General features: G+C 41.3%; 1 protein-coding gene across 6 annotated transcripts in view; it reads right to left on the reverse strand.

The window, feature by feature from the left end:
• Window positions 1-15,532, reverse strand: part of lrch1 (leucine-rich repeats and calponin homology (CH) domain containing 1) — a 181,686-nt gene that overhangs the window by 62,235 nt on the left and 103,919 nt on the right. For all 6 annotated transcript variants that reach the window (XR_006313115.2, XR_006313117.2, XR_006313116.2 and 3 more), the window contains exons 4-7: window positions 6,897-7,002; window positions 6,664-6,800; window positions 3,134-3,264; window positions 8-95 (exon numbers count right to left, since the gene is read on the reverse strand). Coding sequence is in view for 2 of the 6 variants with exons in the window: in XM_043700370.2 (XP_043556305.2) it covers window positions 8-95; window positions 3,134-3,264; window positions 6,664-6,800; window positions 6,897-7,002 (462 nt within the window). In the remaining 4 variants the exon portion in view is untranslated. The remainder of the gene's footprint in view (window positions 1-7; window positions 96-3,133; window positions 3,265-6,663; window positions 6,801-6,896; window positions 7,003-15,532) is intronic.

Below are 15,532 nucleotides of genomic sequence, written 5' to 3' on the forward strand. Positions count from 1 at the left end.
TACTCACTTCAGTCGCTGACAGGCGTTTATCACCATTGTCACTCCCAATTCCAGAGTCAAAGTCTTGCTTTTTGTCAGGATAAATATCTTCAATGCTTAAAAAAGGAAGGAAATTCAAAGTGAAATATTGAAGCCGCCTCTATCGAAACATCACACTGTCTAAACGGCTGTTCCTCGCAGAAAGGGAACAAAGTCTCAAATCACTTAAAATCATTAGTATAAAGTGTGTGTGGAGTTAGCAATTCCCACCGAACGCAATGATTTATCCAAATGATCCGCTATTGGCACAGATTCAGTAAGAATTGAACATTAATTTCACTAATGTATAACACTTGTAACTCTGGGAATAGCTGATTAAGCATTTGACATTTAAAGAAGAACGGCTCATTTTCTTTTTGATTTCCTAGCAATTAACCGAACATTAATACCTCTTTCAGCCAATTACTTTTCTTTAATTGCATATAATCTGGGTCAAGGTGAACAATGATGACACTGGCAAGCAGACAATTCCACTTTGGACCCCACATACCAGATCGTTGTTGGTTAAGAGACCTAGGGGTGACCTGTGTGCTGGAACAGTCTGACTCAAATCTACCCTGAGAAGACCACCAGCTGCAGCAGTAACATTCCCCCCTTCACACTGTTTGCACTGTGATTGAGCAGGTCTGCAAAACTAGTGCAAGAGAGATCTGGGTTATAGCTTCATGCGTCAGCTGCCTAGTCCCAGTGAAAATTAACTCCTTCTTCTTGGAGTCTTCACAGAGGACAGGATCTCATCTCTAGAAGACGGTCTGGAACTGAGGCATCCAAACATTTAATTATAAACGTAATGAGGTGCTCTCACCTCACATAGTTGAGTAACAGTGGGAGCTGTTCCAGACCTGCTTCCTTGATGTGCCTTGATGCAGTAGACCACTTAAGTATCTGAGGTTACCATGAAGGTGTGGCATGGTGACCCTTAGGTTAAACCCATCACCAGCTGTCTCTCTCCAATGACAGAATGGTTCGATGGTCATGTAGGACTATGGTAACTTTACCTTTGCTCAGTATGAGAAAATTAGAAAAGAGAAAATTTCCACTAGGAGGCACCAAAGTTCCACAATGTAGGTACATAATTTACTTGATGTACAAGGAATCCTGATTTACCCAACTGTTGAAGGGGGAGCAAGTAGCCTTGTGGTTCTGGCACTGGGCCAGTAGCTTGAGGTATTAAGAGTTCAAATCCCACAATTCACAGAAAAATTACATTGTTGAAATTGGTTACAGTTTGGCTATAAAATTAGTTTATTATAAAATCCCAATTGATTTAGTCATATCATCTGAGGAAGAAAGCCTGCTCCCCTAACCAGTCTGGGAGAAGTTGTTTTGAATCCCTTTATACTCTTATTGCCCTCTAAGAATTCATCTAAACAAGCCACCCAACTATATAAATAGCACATCCACTTGCTTAAATGAATATTTTGAAAGAAAATTATCTTTGATATTTTCTCATTTTGCATGGTAGCATGAAGGCAAATTAAATGAACTTCACTAAAAAAAATTATAAATTGATCTATACAAAGATGATTCTATTACATATGCTTTTACTTAATGTGAACGTATTGTGTGTTGTCAAGTTATGCATATTTCATATGAACATTGGGTACATGAAAATATTAATTATTCAGTAATTGTAATGCTATGATTGTTTATACAGTAAGTGTGCACTGTCTGTTTAACAATAGCAAGCTACTTACTTCCTGAGAAGTGATTAGTGCTGTTTCAACAAGGAAGTTGTGGATAATGAACACAATAGGTAAAATATATCAGTTGGAGCGGTTCTCAGTAACGGAACGCTAGATTTCAACTGGTATAATGATCTCTGTCCACCCACCCACATCCCCAGTGGGAGCCTGGCCACAGTGGAATGCCTATCATGTTGTTATAACAGGCCAAAGGTGGGATTTCCACTCCTCAGGGACAGGAAGGCTTGTCTCACAAAGCTGCCTGCCTCTAGTCCCAGTGTCTGGTGGGAGACTCGGACACTGCTAGAACTACAGTAGTTGCCAAAGGGAAAGTGTTCCAAGAACAAGACACCAAGGCGAGTGTGGGGGATTCTTCCAAGATCAGATATTTCTAACCAACCTGTTCATACATGTTATGACACACATCTGGAGCAGTTGGGACTTGAATCTGGATCTCCGCTCAGAGATAGAGACACTACACTGGTCCACTAAGAACCCCTTCTGCCCAGGGTTAAGTTGACAGGTGAGGGGAGAGGTCAGGTGAGTGTGGAAGTGTGGTAAAGGGGGAAACATGATCTTGACTGAAGAGCGATGCCTCTAATGAAGAAACGGGACTCACAAAGGAGGCTTCCCTCCCTTGCCTGATACCTGCCCACACAGGTTAAACTGCTGCGCCAATTGTTTGGTGGGCCTCCATTTGTTGTGAATAAAATACTGGCAGAGGCAGGATGGGGGCTTAAACTGGCCATCATTTGCATACCTGAGGGCTTCAATAGGCCCAAGGGCCCACAGGCTGGCCAGCAACTCCACCGCAGGCCTCACAGCCTTTCACAGGAGTTGGAGACAGATGAAAGGGTTACCCCCTGGATTTTAAACAACTCTCACCCTCCCAACTCGTTAAGTTGATAGGTATGGCTGAAAAAACCCAGTCCACAATCACTGGCCAGCAAGAGGTCAACACCTGATCCAGGCCAAGCAATGACCAAAAGGAAAAAGGCAAGCACTTTTACACCATATGTTCATTTCAATTCTAACTCGATGAAAAGGTGCACAGACTGAATTCAGTCACCTAAACAAATCAAGGATTTAACTGCTGGTAACAGCTTATATGTGTTCTCTGAATTTTCAATTTATAATGGTGACTCCAGAAGTTGCCTCTGACCTGAAAGCAATTATTCATTTTTGCACAGGGAGAAATGTGTTTCCCAAGGAAACTGTAGGACATTTGCACTCTCTCAGCAAATTGAGAGAGGTTTAATATAACTAAACACTCTTGTTTCTTATGATAAAATTTGTTTCTTATGATAAAATTGACTGTGTTGGCAGGCGTAAAAATCTCTAGTGATTCATTATCGATTTCATATCAATGCGTAGATCGCAAAACAACAAAGAATGCTTTTGGAACTTACCTCCCTCCAACTGGCTGCGGCATACGGACCTTCTCTATGGGTTGCTGATAAAGGGATTCTGCATTCTTGTCAATTCTGCACGCCTCTATATTCAGGTATTTGAATATGTGCACTTTGCCTTTCATGCAGATCTAATCATAAAAAAGGGGGAGATCTGTAGGCTGTATCTCCAAAAGCTAATCACATCCGACATTCCTAACTGCAACATGAGCTTCACATTTGAAAGTGTGACATTATGCACAATACTCTATAAAATGCAATAGTTGAGCAAAGTCAATTTATTCAGAGACCTAGAGTTCAGAATGAGCTGCTAGTTCACTGAATGACGCAGTGCTGCACACAGTGAATGTGAATTTAACAAGCGCACTGCGCTGCCTCACTTAATGCCACCCTATCCATCAATATGAGAACAGCAATTGTCATATTTTACTTCCCTGTCAGCCTTGCATACTATCTTCTGCATTGTTCATATAGTGTAAGACAGGCCATTCAACTATTCTAGATCAAAACCAATAAAAGTAAAAGACAGGAGCTTCAAAACCAAACAGAGCACTCCCTTTCTGAATACAACAGAAATGCTGAACCATAAATAACAAAGTAACACCACAGAGTTTTGCAACTGCCAAGGCTTGACTCTTTGTCTGTAATTTGTTTATTAAGTTGACTTCATACTGGTGATTAATAATTATTCCAGAAAAACAATTTAAAGGCATTCCAGCAAAATAGATGACCATAAATTCAGCAAGTATAGGACTGGTGTACAAGTTCATCGAGGAAACTTCATACAGTGTCCAAGCAACAATGCCCAGAGTTAGAGTAATCCCATTAATGATTCCTATGAAATTCCCACAAAGGAAAATCTGCAGTAGATGAAACATGAACAACTCTAAAAGAAAGCACCTAATTTTTGGCAAATGTTGCAGATCAAAGGAGAAAAGTTAAGACACACTTTCAAACAGGATGTTTTCCTATAGTCTTGGACTTTTGCTGAGTGCTGATGGGATTTTCATAAGTACGAAACAGAAACCCTGCAAAGTAGGGCGGACATTGTGCTATTAAACATAAGTTGTGGAATGCACCCAGCCACATTTGATCTTCCAAACAACTCTCCAAATTGGACATCAGCAATTAGTTACCAAAGGTCACAAAACAATCTATTTTAGTCATACACCATGTTTAAGGCATGATCAAACCTGCTTTGGTCGGTACCTTTGCTCTGGGATAAATAAGACCCACGTGCAACTTGCAGGAACCAATACATGCCGGTGAATTGATCCTATGTTCTGAATTACTGGACATAATATCATTGATATATTTGTCCTCGGAATTCTTGTTAAAATAATTGCTCATTTGAAGTTGAAGTGTGGGCGGCACGGTGGCACAGTGGTTAGCACTGCTGCCTCACAGCGCCAGAGACCCGGGTTCAATTCCTGCCTCAGGCGACTGACTGTGTGGAGTTTACACGTTCTCCCCGTGTCTGCGTGGGTTTCCTCCGGGTGCTCTGGTTTCCTCCCAAACTCCAAAAGATGTGCAGGTCAGGTGAATTGGCTATGCTAAATTCCCTGTAGTGTTAGGTAAGGGGTAAATGTAGGGGTCTGGGTGGGTTGCGCTTCGACGGGTCGGTGTGGACTTGTTGGGCCGAAGGGCCTGTTTCCACACTGTAATATAGATTAGATTAGATTAGATGACTTACAGTGTGGAAACAGGCCCTTCGGCCCAACAAGTCCACACCGACCCGTCGAAGCGCAACCCACCCAGACCCCTACATTTACCCCTTACCTAACACTACAGGGAATTTAGCATGGCCAATTCACCTGACCTGCACATCTTTGGACTGTGGGAGGAAACCCACGCAGACACTGGGAGAATGTGCAAACTCCACACAGTCAGTCGCCTAAGGCGGGAATTGAACCCGGGTCTCTGGCGCTGTGAGGCAGCAGTGCTAATCTAATCTAATCTAACAATGGTGATATATGTCCAAGTCGTGATGGTTTGAGAGTGAAGGGGAATTTAGATTTAATGATGCTGTCATAAAATTACCATACTTGTAAGTTTCAGTGGGAGACAGTGCTGTTTCTCTCACACTTCTCCAAAAACTAACTTTTTCATCAACATGTGGATTAACTGGGAATAAGGAAATCCATATAACTGAACGGTAAGTGTTCACCAAATCCAATATGACATTCAGACTTGATGCAGGATTCAGGAAGACTCCTTCTGAATTTGAGCTCGTTTACGACAAGTTGACTTCTAAACTGTGGTACCAGGCAGAGACTAGTTATGTGCTTCTCACACTAAGCAGAACAAACCTGATGCCTTAGGCAGCTTAATTATTCTTCCAGTTTCTATCATGACCCCAAATGATCATTAAAGTCCTGGAATGAATAGTTACATGATTTAAGTTGTAAGAAGTATTTTATTTCTTTATGAAGTTACAGCCAGTTTGTTCTGCAGTCTTGCATAAGTTTGAATGAGAATACAATTTCCAAATTTCCCCCTCAGTTGGAATTCTCTTCCTTTGAAGAGTTGAATCATGAAAACTGTTGAAGTTCATCCAAAATTATTGCATTTCTTTAAAATAATCTTGATGCTCTGATAGACCCTAGGGCTAAGTTGAACAGTCGCTGAAAATGATAACGTCACAGTGGCTCAGTGGTTAACTCTGCTGCCTCACAACGCCAGGGGCCCTGCGTCTGCGTGGGTTTCCTCTGGGTGCTCCAGTTTCCTCCCACAGTCCAAAGGTGGACAGGTTAGGTGAATAGACCATGCTAACTTGCCCATAGTGTTCAGGGATGTGTAGGTTGGGTACATCAGTTAGGGGCAAATGGAGAATAATAGGATACGGGAGTAGCTCTGGATGGGATACTCTTCGGAGGGTTGGTGTGGACTTGTTGGGCCAAATAGCCTGTTTCCACACTACAGAGATTCTATGATAATGCAAGCTATACTGTCAGCTGCCTATTTATTACACAACATCCAGACAAATAAAACATTCTTAAAATTGAGCTCAACATTCATCAAAGCAAGGAATAATTCAGTCAGCTAGGGTGCAAGTCATCAAGATTGCTTTCCAAGTGCCGTTTATTCAATATCAGCAACTTAAGGCCACGGTCATCTTTGCATGTTGGTTCGTGTTGTGGAACAACCCTGAATATCTGATAGAATACAAACTATTGGACTGCAAAATCCAATACACAGAGTTTGTGACCCTTACTTCAACAGGTTTAATATATGCAGGTCACACATTCTAAGCTCCTCATATGCATTAATGACTGCACATACACATATTACTGTGGAACTGAAGTGAGTGTCACGAAGGCTCATGGGACTGGCATACAACTGCTAGTCCATTAGAACTAAAGGAGTTGAAAGCAATTTTTTTCAGATGAAATGACTTGTCAGTTCCAATCATCTGTTCCATTCAAGTGTTGAATGGCGTCAGCAACATGTTAATACTATCTGCATTTAAAATCATTTTAAAGCAAATTTAGAACTTTTTCAGTACACTGGAAGTTAAAAAAACAACTAACCTGTGCTGGTGGAGACTGCAGTGGATTATTATCCATTTCTAATATCTGCAAGTGCTTCATATTCCTGTAACAGATTGGTATTGACACAATCTTATTGCAGGAGAAGTTTAACTTCACAAGTGGGAGGTCTGCTAGCTCTGCCAAAAAAAACAAATAATTTTCGTTTTTATTTAATTATTTCACTGTCTATTCTGGAATAAGTAAGATACTGAGAAATTCAAAGACAGCTTCACCCTCTGGCAAAATCTGCAGGTAATTTCGCCTTATGTTCAACTCTCTGAGTGACTGAAGTTGTCCAATCTGCTGTGGCAAACTTGTAATTTCATTGCAGCTCACATCCTGAACATTAAAAGGGAGCAAAAAGAAAGTAATCATGAGAATTCTTTATGAAATTATAATCTGGTTCCCGTTAAGAGTACACGCTACTGAAGTGTACAGAAATTACAATGAAATTAATTTATAGGGTACACAGTGCTTATCTCTTTATTAGTGACGTGAATCTAAGAGAGACCAAAGAGAATACGAGAGAGATGAAGAGTGCTGAGAATGCATGATGAAAAACAGAAGAGGGAAAGATTGTATAAGAATATGCAAAAGAATAAACATAGGTATAATGTGTATTTTAAGAACATATTTCAAGGTTTGTGAGCTCAGGTCCTTCCAAAGTACTTTATACACAAATGTTTTAAAGTATAGTCACTATTATAATAGAAGAAATTGGCCACCTAATTTGCAAGTGCCAAAAACCCACAAACAGCAATGTAATAACAAAATTATCTTGGCTAATGATGCTGGGTATGGAATTAATATTGGCCTGGAACTTGTTCTGTTCTTTGAAATAGTGTCACCAAATCTTCAAGACCCTTGATGCCATGGACTGGAGACAGCAGATGAGGTATCTCATTTGAATAACCATGCCCCACACAACATCGCAGCAGCCCCTCAGCACTGCACGACAGTTTCCAGAGTGTCACTGAGCAACCACCTTTGAAAGCAGAGACATGAATCATAGTCATAGAGGCCTTCAGCACAGAAAAAGGCCCTTCAGCCCATCAAACCTACACTGGTCAAAAACAAGTATGCAACCCCACCTTCCCACTATTTCTAATGCCACTTTCTAGCACTTGGCCCATAGTCTTGTGTGCCTTGGCATTTTTAACAGCACATGTAAACACTTCTTAAACAATATGAAGGTTTCTGTCTCTGTCAACCTTCCAGGCAGTGAGTTCCAGATTCCCATCACCTTCTACTTGAAAGAAAATGTTGCCTCACATCTCCCCTAAACCTCCTGCCCCTTACTGTAAATCTATACGCCCTGGTAATTGACGCATCCACCAAGGGGAAAACTTCCTTCTGATCTACCCTATTTATGCATCTCATAATTTTATACAACCCAATCATGAACCCTCCCACAGGCTCATTCACTCCAGGAAAACAAACAGTCTATGCAATTTCTCTTCATAACCCCAACACTCCAGCTCAGCAACATCCTGGTAAATCTCCTCTGAACCTCTCATGTGCAATCACATTCCTTGTACAATGTGGATTCAACGACTGCACACGATATTCCAGCTATGGTCTAACCAATGTTTTAAACTGTTCCAGCATGTCCTCCATGCATTTAAACATTATAAATAAGGCTAGTATCCCACATACACACTTAACCACTTTATATATCTGTATCGCTACCTTAAGAGACCAGTGGACATGCACATCAAGGTTCTGATCCTCAGTGCTTCCCAGTGTTACTGTTCATCATGCATTCCCTCGCCTTGTTCTCCTGTCTCTGTTCTCAAAAAAGCCACAAAGAGCTACAGAGAATGAAAGAGAGGAAGCATGACACTGAGGAGAGCGCTTAAGCAATGGAGATAGAGAGGATTAAAAGACAAAACAGATGTCTGGACACAGAGCCAGAAGAGTGAACTATGAATATATACAGGTTGTACTGCAACTTTGGAAAACATTAGTCAGTTCTCAGTTGGAAAACAGTACATTTCTAGCTCCCTCATTTCAAAAAAGGGCATCCTGGCTTTTGGAAAGAGAATAACAACAGAAACAATCCCAGGGAGATTAAAAAAAGAATGTATTACAAGTAGATACTGGAGAACCTTCACTTTTAAATGTGAAAGAGATTGGTTGTTGGTGAAGGAAGTGTGTAAAACCAATTTTAGGGAACATTCATCTACTCAGAAGGGTTCAGAATAATCAAACAGGTAAAGTAGTGAAATTAAGTTTGACGTGCCATTTTGCAGAACAAAAGGAGGTCAAACAGCACTTCATGTTTTGGGCAGCTTTTAAAGAACTATTTAAATAATCGCAATACCTCAACCTTTCCACACCCCTTTAATTTTTTTTTCAAATATTCATTTATTCACTTCCTTTTTACAAGTAATTCTGCTTCCACCAGCCTTTGATGATCCCATCTTCATGGCTTTTTACTGAAGAAAAGTCACATTTCCCTTAAATCCTTTGAAGAAAATTTAAAATGTATGCCTTTAAATTTCTAAATTTCTGCCTTTGGAAATAATTTCCCCTATTTACCTTCTCAAAACCTCTAATTTTTCACATCAGGTTCCTTCAGAATCTCTTTTTACATACAAAACTCTCACTCTTTCAAGTGCCTCCAAATATTTATAGCATCGCACTTTTTTTTTCTTAGCAAAACCCATATGTTTTATCTCTGGGCCTTGATATAAAAGCAGAGTTTACACAACAGGACACAAGTTCTATGCAGCTAATGATATGCATGAGTTTTGCAAGTGTTCAGATCTGATTCCCATGTCCAGTTTATCCCTTTCGTCGAGTAGAGATTGTTTGAAATACTGAGTTTAAAGCCTTTTGCAGTCCCTCACAACCTTTAGCAATGTAGAAGTGTATTTGGTCATAATTTAAAGTCCTTTTGTTTCTCCCTTGTCACATCTACCAATTATTTTCAGTTTATCTAGATTACTTATTTTACTTTTTATCAGCCAAGTATCTTCAACTGACTGATGCCTTACCTTTACCAATTTCATATCAGAGCTACCTGTGATTGCATCCCCAACATTTTCCTACCCATACATTACCTACTTGCTGCATTTTACTTCTCAGAACTAAATCTAGCTATTTCCTTTCTTGATCAAAATCAGAAATCATGGATATAGTGCTGAGAAACTTTGCATTCTCACCCCCTTCTTTCCTAACCTTCATCTCCCACAGTTCTGCACAGCCTCCCAGCATCACACAAAGGTCAATGCTTTAGCACAGGAAGAAATAAGTGCACAGGTATCTCTCATGGTTATAAGTATACTGTCCCACTGAAACTCATACTCTTTCCTTGAACGATGCTTCTTATGACATCCTGTTCTGTAGTACTGCTTAATATAGGTTTAACATTAAGATCGCTGTAATTAATTTAAGGAATGGAATCGAAATGACATGGGTGTAAATTTCTTGAGTGTAAAAATCCAACCCATAACAGCAATCATTTTGCAGCATAGATAGCAAGCAAAAAAACGGAATTAATGGAGGGTACGATTTTGGCACACTATCTTCCCACAATTACTCATTTACCATAAGCCCACAGGAAACAGGAAATAGGTTATTCGGCCCCTCAAGCTTGCTTCATCATTCAACAGGATCACAGCTGATCTAACATTTTGCACGTCCATCTTCCTAACCTTTCCCCATTATCCTTAATTTGCCTATCTATCTGAGTCTTAAATATAAAAAAGGAGTCTGTCCCCACAGCTGTCCATGGCAAGGAATTCCAAAGGCTCTCAACTCAGAGAGGAAATTCCTCCTCATTTCAATTTTAAATTGATACCACTTTATTCTGAGACTACGCCCTCTGATCCTAAATTTTCTCGAGAGTAATATCCCCTCAGCATTTACCCTGTCAAGTCCCTTAAGAATTCTGTATATTTCAAGGAGATCTTCTTTAAACTAAATGAGTAGGCTGCCAACCTGTTTAACCTTTGCCCATAAGACAATCCCTCTGTCAACCTAGCTTTTTGAACAGCCTCATTTTCTAATAAGGGAACCAAAATTGCCATCAGTAATACAAATTTGGCCTTCCTAGCACCTTGTGCAGTTGCAGGAAAACTTCCCTGCTCTTATACTCTAACTGGCTTGAAATAAGGGTGAACATTCCATTAGCTTTCCTGACTACCTGCTGCTCCTGTGTACTAGCATTCTACGTTTCACGCAGAAATACACCAAATCACTTTGATTGTAGCTTTCTGCTGCTTTTCTCTAATTTCAATAATATTCTGCCCATCCCTTCACCTTTCCCCACACTATACTCAATTTGCCTTTTTTTTTGCCTGCTTACTTAACCTATTAATACTCTCTGTAAACTGTTTGCATCCCTCTTACAACTTGCCTTTCCGACTATTTTTGGGTTGCCTGCAAATTTAGCTATCGTACATTCACTTCCTCCTCCAAGTCATTAATGTATATCTTCAGTTCTGGTTGCACTATATTTTCCCATTAAATTTAAGTATCAGCCTCACTTCAGTCAGTTGCACTTTCACCTCGATCTCACCCGAAGGATTTCAGCCCAGCATTAAGATTGAAAATTTTGCTGTCACTAAGTACATGCCGCAGTATCGGGAGTGCTGCTTTTTAGAAAGAACATTGAACTGAGGTCTTGTCTGCACTGTCATGGAAATGAAAGATCCCATAGCACTTATTTTTTAAAGTAGAAGCAAGAGATTTGGCAAGTGAACAGGCAGCATTTATCCTTCAACCCCAAATAAAAAAAAATTATCTGGCATTTATTTGATTGATGTCTATGGGATCTTGCCACACACAGATTCCCAATTTTCGTTCAATTTATTCATGTCCAGGACATGGGCGTTGCTGGCTGGCCAGCATTTACTGCCTATCCCTACTCGTCCTCAAGATGGCTGTGTTGAGCTGTCTTCTTGAAATACTGCAGTCCATGTGCTGTAGAGTCATGGAGATGTACAGCATGGAAACAGACCCTTCGGTTCAACTTGCCCAGATATTCTAACCTAATCCAGTCCCACTTGCCAGCACGTGGCTCATAATGCTCCAAACCTTTCCTATTCATATACGCAGCCAGATACCTTTTAAATGGTGTAATTGTACAGCCTCCACTACTTCCTCTGGCAGCTCATTCCACACACGTACCGCCCTCTGTGTAAAAACATTGCCCCTTAAGTCTCTTTAATCCTTTCCCCTATCAACCTAAACCTATGCCCTCTAGTTCTGGACTCCCCCAACCCAGGGAAAAAACTTTGTCCATTTATCCTACCCATGCCCCTCATGATATTATAATCCTCTATGAGGTTACCTCTCAGCCTCCGACGCTCCAGGGAAAACAGCCCCAGCCTGTTCAGCCTCTCCCTGTAGCTCAAATCCTCCAACCCTGGCAACATCCTTGTAAATCTTTTCTGAACCCTTTCAGCTTTCACAACATCTTTCCGATAGGAAGGAGACCAGAATTGCACACGATATTCCAAAAGTGGCCTAACCAATGTCCTGTACAGCCGCAACATGACCTCCCAACTCCTGTACTCAATACTCTGACCAATAAAGGAAAATTTACCAAACGCCTTCTTCACTATCCTATCTACCTGTGACTCCACTTTCAAGGAGCTATGAACCTCCACTCCAAGTCTCTTTGTTCAGCAACACTCCCTAGGACCTTACCATTAAGTGTATAAGTCCTGCTAAGATTTGCTTTTCCAAAATACAGCACCTTGCATTTATTTAAATTTAACTCAATCTGCCACTTCTCAGCCCATTGCCAATCTGATTAAGAGGAGAAAGTGAGGTCTGCAGATGCTGGAGATCAAAGTTGAAACTTTATTGCTGGAACAGCACAGCAGGTCAGGCAGCATCCAGGGAACAGGAGATTCGACGTTTCGGGCACAGGCCGAAGAAGGGCCTGTGCCCGAAACGTCGAATCTCCTGTTCCCTGGATGCTGCCTGACCTGCTGTGCTGTTCCAGCAATAAAGTTTCAATCTGATTAAGATCCCACTGTACTAATGTAACCTTCTTCACTCTCCACTACACCTCCAATTTTGGTGTCATCTGCAAACTTAATAATTATACCTCCGATATTCATATGCAAATCATTTTTATAAATTATGAAAAGTAGTGGACCCAGCACCAATCCTTGTGGTACTCCACTGATCACAGATCGCCAGTCTGAGAAACAACCTTCACCACCACCCTCTCTCATCGACCTTCAAAAGCCAGTTCTGTATCCAAATGGCTAGTTCTACTTGTATTCCAACTTTACTAACCAGTCTCCCATGGGGAACCTTGTCGAACGCTTTGCTGAAGTCCAAATAGATCACATCTACCGCTCTGCCTTCATCAATCCTCTTTGTTACTTCCTCAAAAAACTCAATCAAGTTCGTGAAACATGATTTCCCACGTACGAAGCCATGTTGACTATTCCGAATCACTCCTTGCCTTTCCAAATACATGTACATCCTGTCCCTCGGGATTCCCTCCAACAACTTGCCCACCACCGAGGTCAGGGTCACCAGTCTATAGTTCCCTGGTTATTCCTTATCACCCTTCTTAAACAGTGGCACCATGTTAGCCAATCTCCAGTCTTCCAGCACCTCACCTGTGACTATCGATGATATAAATATATCAGCAAGACGCCCAGCAATCACTTTCCTAGCTTCCCACAGAGCTCTCGGGTACACCTGATCAGGTCCTGGGGACTTATCCACTTTTATGCATTTCAAGACATCCAGCACCACTTCCTCTGTGATATGGACATTTTTCAAGAGGTCACCATCTATTTCCTCACATTCTACATCTTCCAAGTCCTTCTTCATAGTAAACACTGATGCAAAATACTCATTTATATCTCCCCCATCTCCTGCAGCTCCACACATAGGCTGCCTTGCTGATCTTTAAGGGGCTCTAATTCTCTCTCAAGTTACCCTTTTGTCCTTAATGTATGTATAAAAACTTTTTGATTCTCCTTAATCCTACATGTCCAAGTAATCTCATGTCCCCTTTTTGCCCTCCTGACTTCCCTCTTAAGTATACTCCTACTGCCTTTATACTCTAAGGATTCACTCGATCTATCCTGTCTATACCTGACATATGCTTCCTTCTTTTTCTTAACCAAAACCTCAATTTCTCTCGTCATCCACCATTCCCTACACCTATCAGCCTTTCCTTTCATCCTCACAGGGATATACTGTCTCTGGCCTCTCATTATCTCTTTTTTGAAGGATTCCCATTTTCCAGCCATTCCTTGACCTACATCTGTCCCCAGTCATCCTTTGAAAGTTCTTGCTGAATACTGTCAAATTTAGCGTTCCTCCAATTTAGAATTTCAACTTTTAGATCTGGTCTATCCTTTCTCATCACTATTTTAAAACTAATAGAATTATGGTCACTGGCCCTAAAGTAGTCCCCCATTGACACCTCAGTCACCTGCCCTGCCTTATTTCCCAAGAGTAGGTCAAGTTTTGCACTTTCTTTGTAGGAAAATGCACATACTGAATCAGAAACTTTTCTTGTACACACTTAAATTCCTCTCCATCTAAACCCTGAACACCATGGCAGTCCCAGTCTGTTTGGAAATTAAAATCCCCTACCATAACCACCCTATTATTCTTACAGAGAACTGAGATCTCCTTAGAAATTTGTTTCTCAATTTCCTATTGACTATTAGGGGGTCTATAATACAATCCCAATAAGGTGACTATCCCTTTCTTGTTTCTCAGTTATACCCAAATAACTCCTTGGATGTATTCTCAGGAATATCCTCCCTAAATACAGCTATCCTTCACCAAAAATACCACTCCCCCTCCACTCTTGCACCCCCCCCCCCTTCTGTCCTTCCAATAGCATTTATATCCTGGAACATTAAGCTGCCAGTCCTGTCCATCCCTGAGCCATGTTTCTGTCATTGCTATGATATTCCAGTCCCATGTTCCAAACCATGCCCTGAGTTCATCTACCTTCCTTGTTAGGCCCCTTGCATTTTAGTAAATGCAGTTTAATTTATCAGTCCTACCTTGTTCTCTGCTTTGTTTCTTCCTGCCCTAACTGTTTGACTTGCTCCCTTTCACAACTGTATCAGTCTCTGATTGATCTCTTTCCTCACTATTTCCCTGGATCCCACCACCCCCAACCTTACCAGTTTAACTCCTCCCGAGCAATTCTGGCAAATCTCCCTGCCAGTATATTTGTCCCCTTCCAATTCAGGTGCAATCCGTCCTTCTACATTCACTAGCTCGTAGCACCTGGAGTAATCCAGATATTACTACCCTTGAGGACCTCCTTTTTAAATTCCTGTCTAACTTTCTATATTCTCGCTTCAGAATCTCATCCTTTTCCCTCCTGGGTCGTTGGTTCCAATGTGTATAATGACCTCCTGCTGGCCCCTCTCCCCCTTGAGAACATTCTGCACCCTCTCTGAGACATCCTTGATCCTGGCACCAGGGAGGCAACACCGCATTCTGATTTTTCGCTTCTGGCCACAGAAACATCTATCTGTGCCTCTGACTCAAAAGTCTCCTATCACAACTGATCGCTTGGAACCCGACGTACCCCTCATTTCTTAAGAGCCAGTCTCGAAACCAGAAAACATGGCTGTTCGTGCTACATTCCTCTGAGAGTCCATCACCCCCTATATTTTCCAAAACAGCAAACTCGTTTGAAATAGGGATAGCCAGAGATGACTTCTGCACTACTTGCCTACCCATCCTACCTTGCCTGGAGTTAATCCATCTATATGACTGTATATGTGGCTTTTCATTCTTCCTATAACTGCCATCCATCACACCCCCCCCAGCTCTTGAAAATTCCTCATTGCCTCTGACTGTTGCTCCAACCGATCCACGTAATCTGATAGCATTTGCAACCACATATATTTCCTGC

The sequence above is a fragment of the Chiloscyllium plagiosum genome, unplaced genomic scaffold (genome assembly GCF_037043375.1).
Source record: "Chiloscyllium plagiosum isolate Xiang-an unplaced genomic scaffold, Cpla_swu_hap1 HiC_scaffold_12, whole genome shotgun sequence".
Lineage (NCBI taxonomy): Eukaryota > Metazoa > Chordata > Chondrichthyes > Orectolobiformes > Hemiscylliidae > Chiloscyllium > Chiloscyllium plagiosum.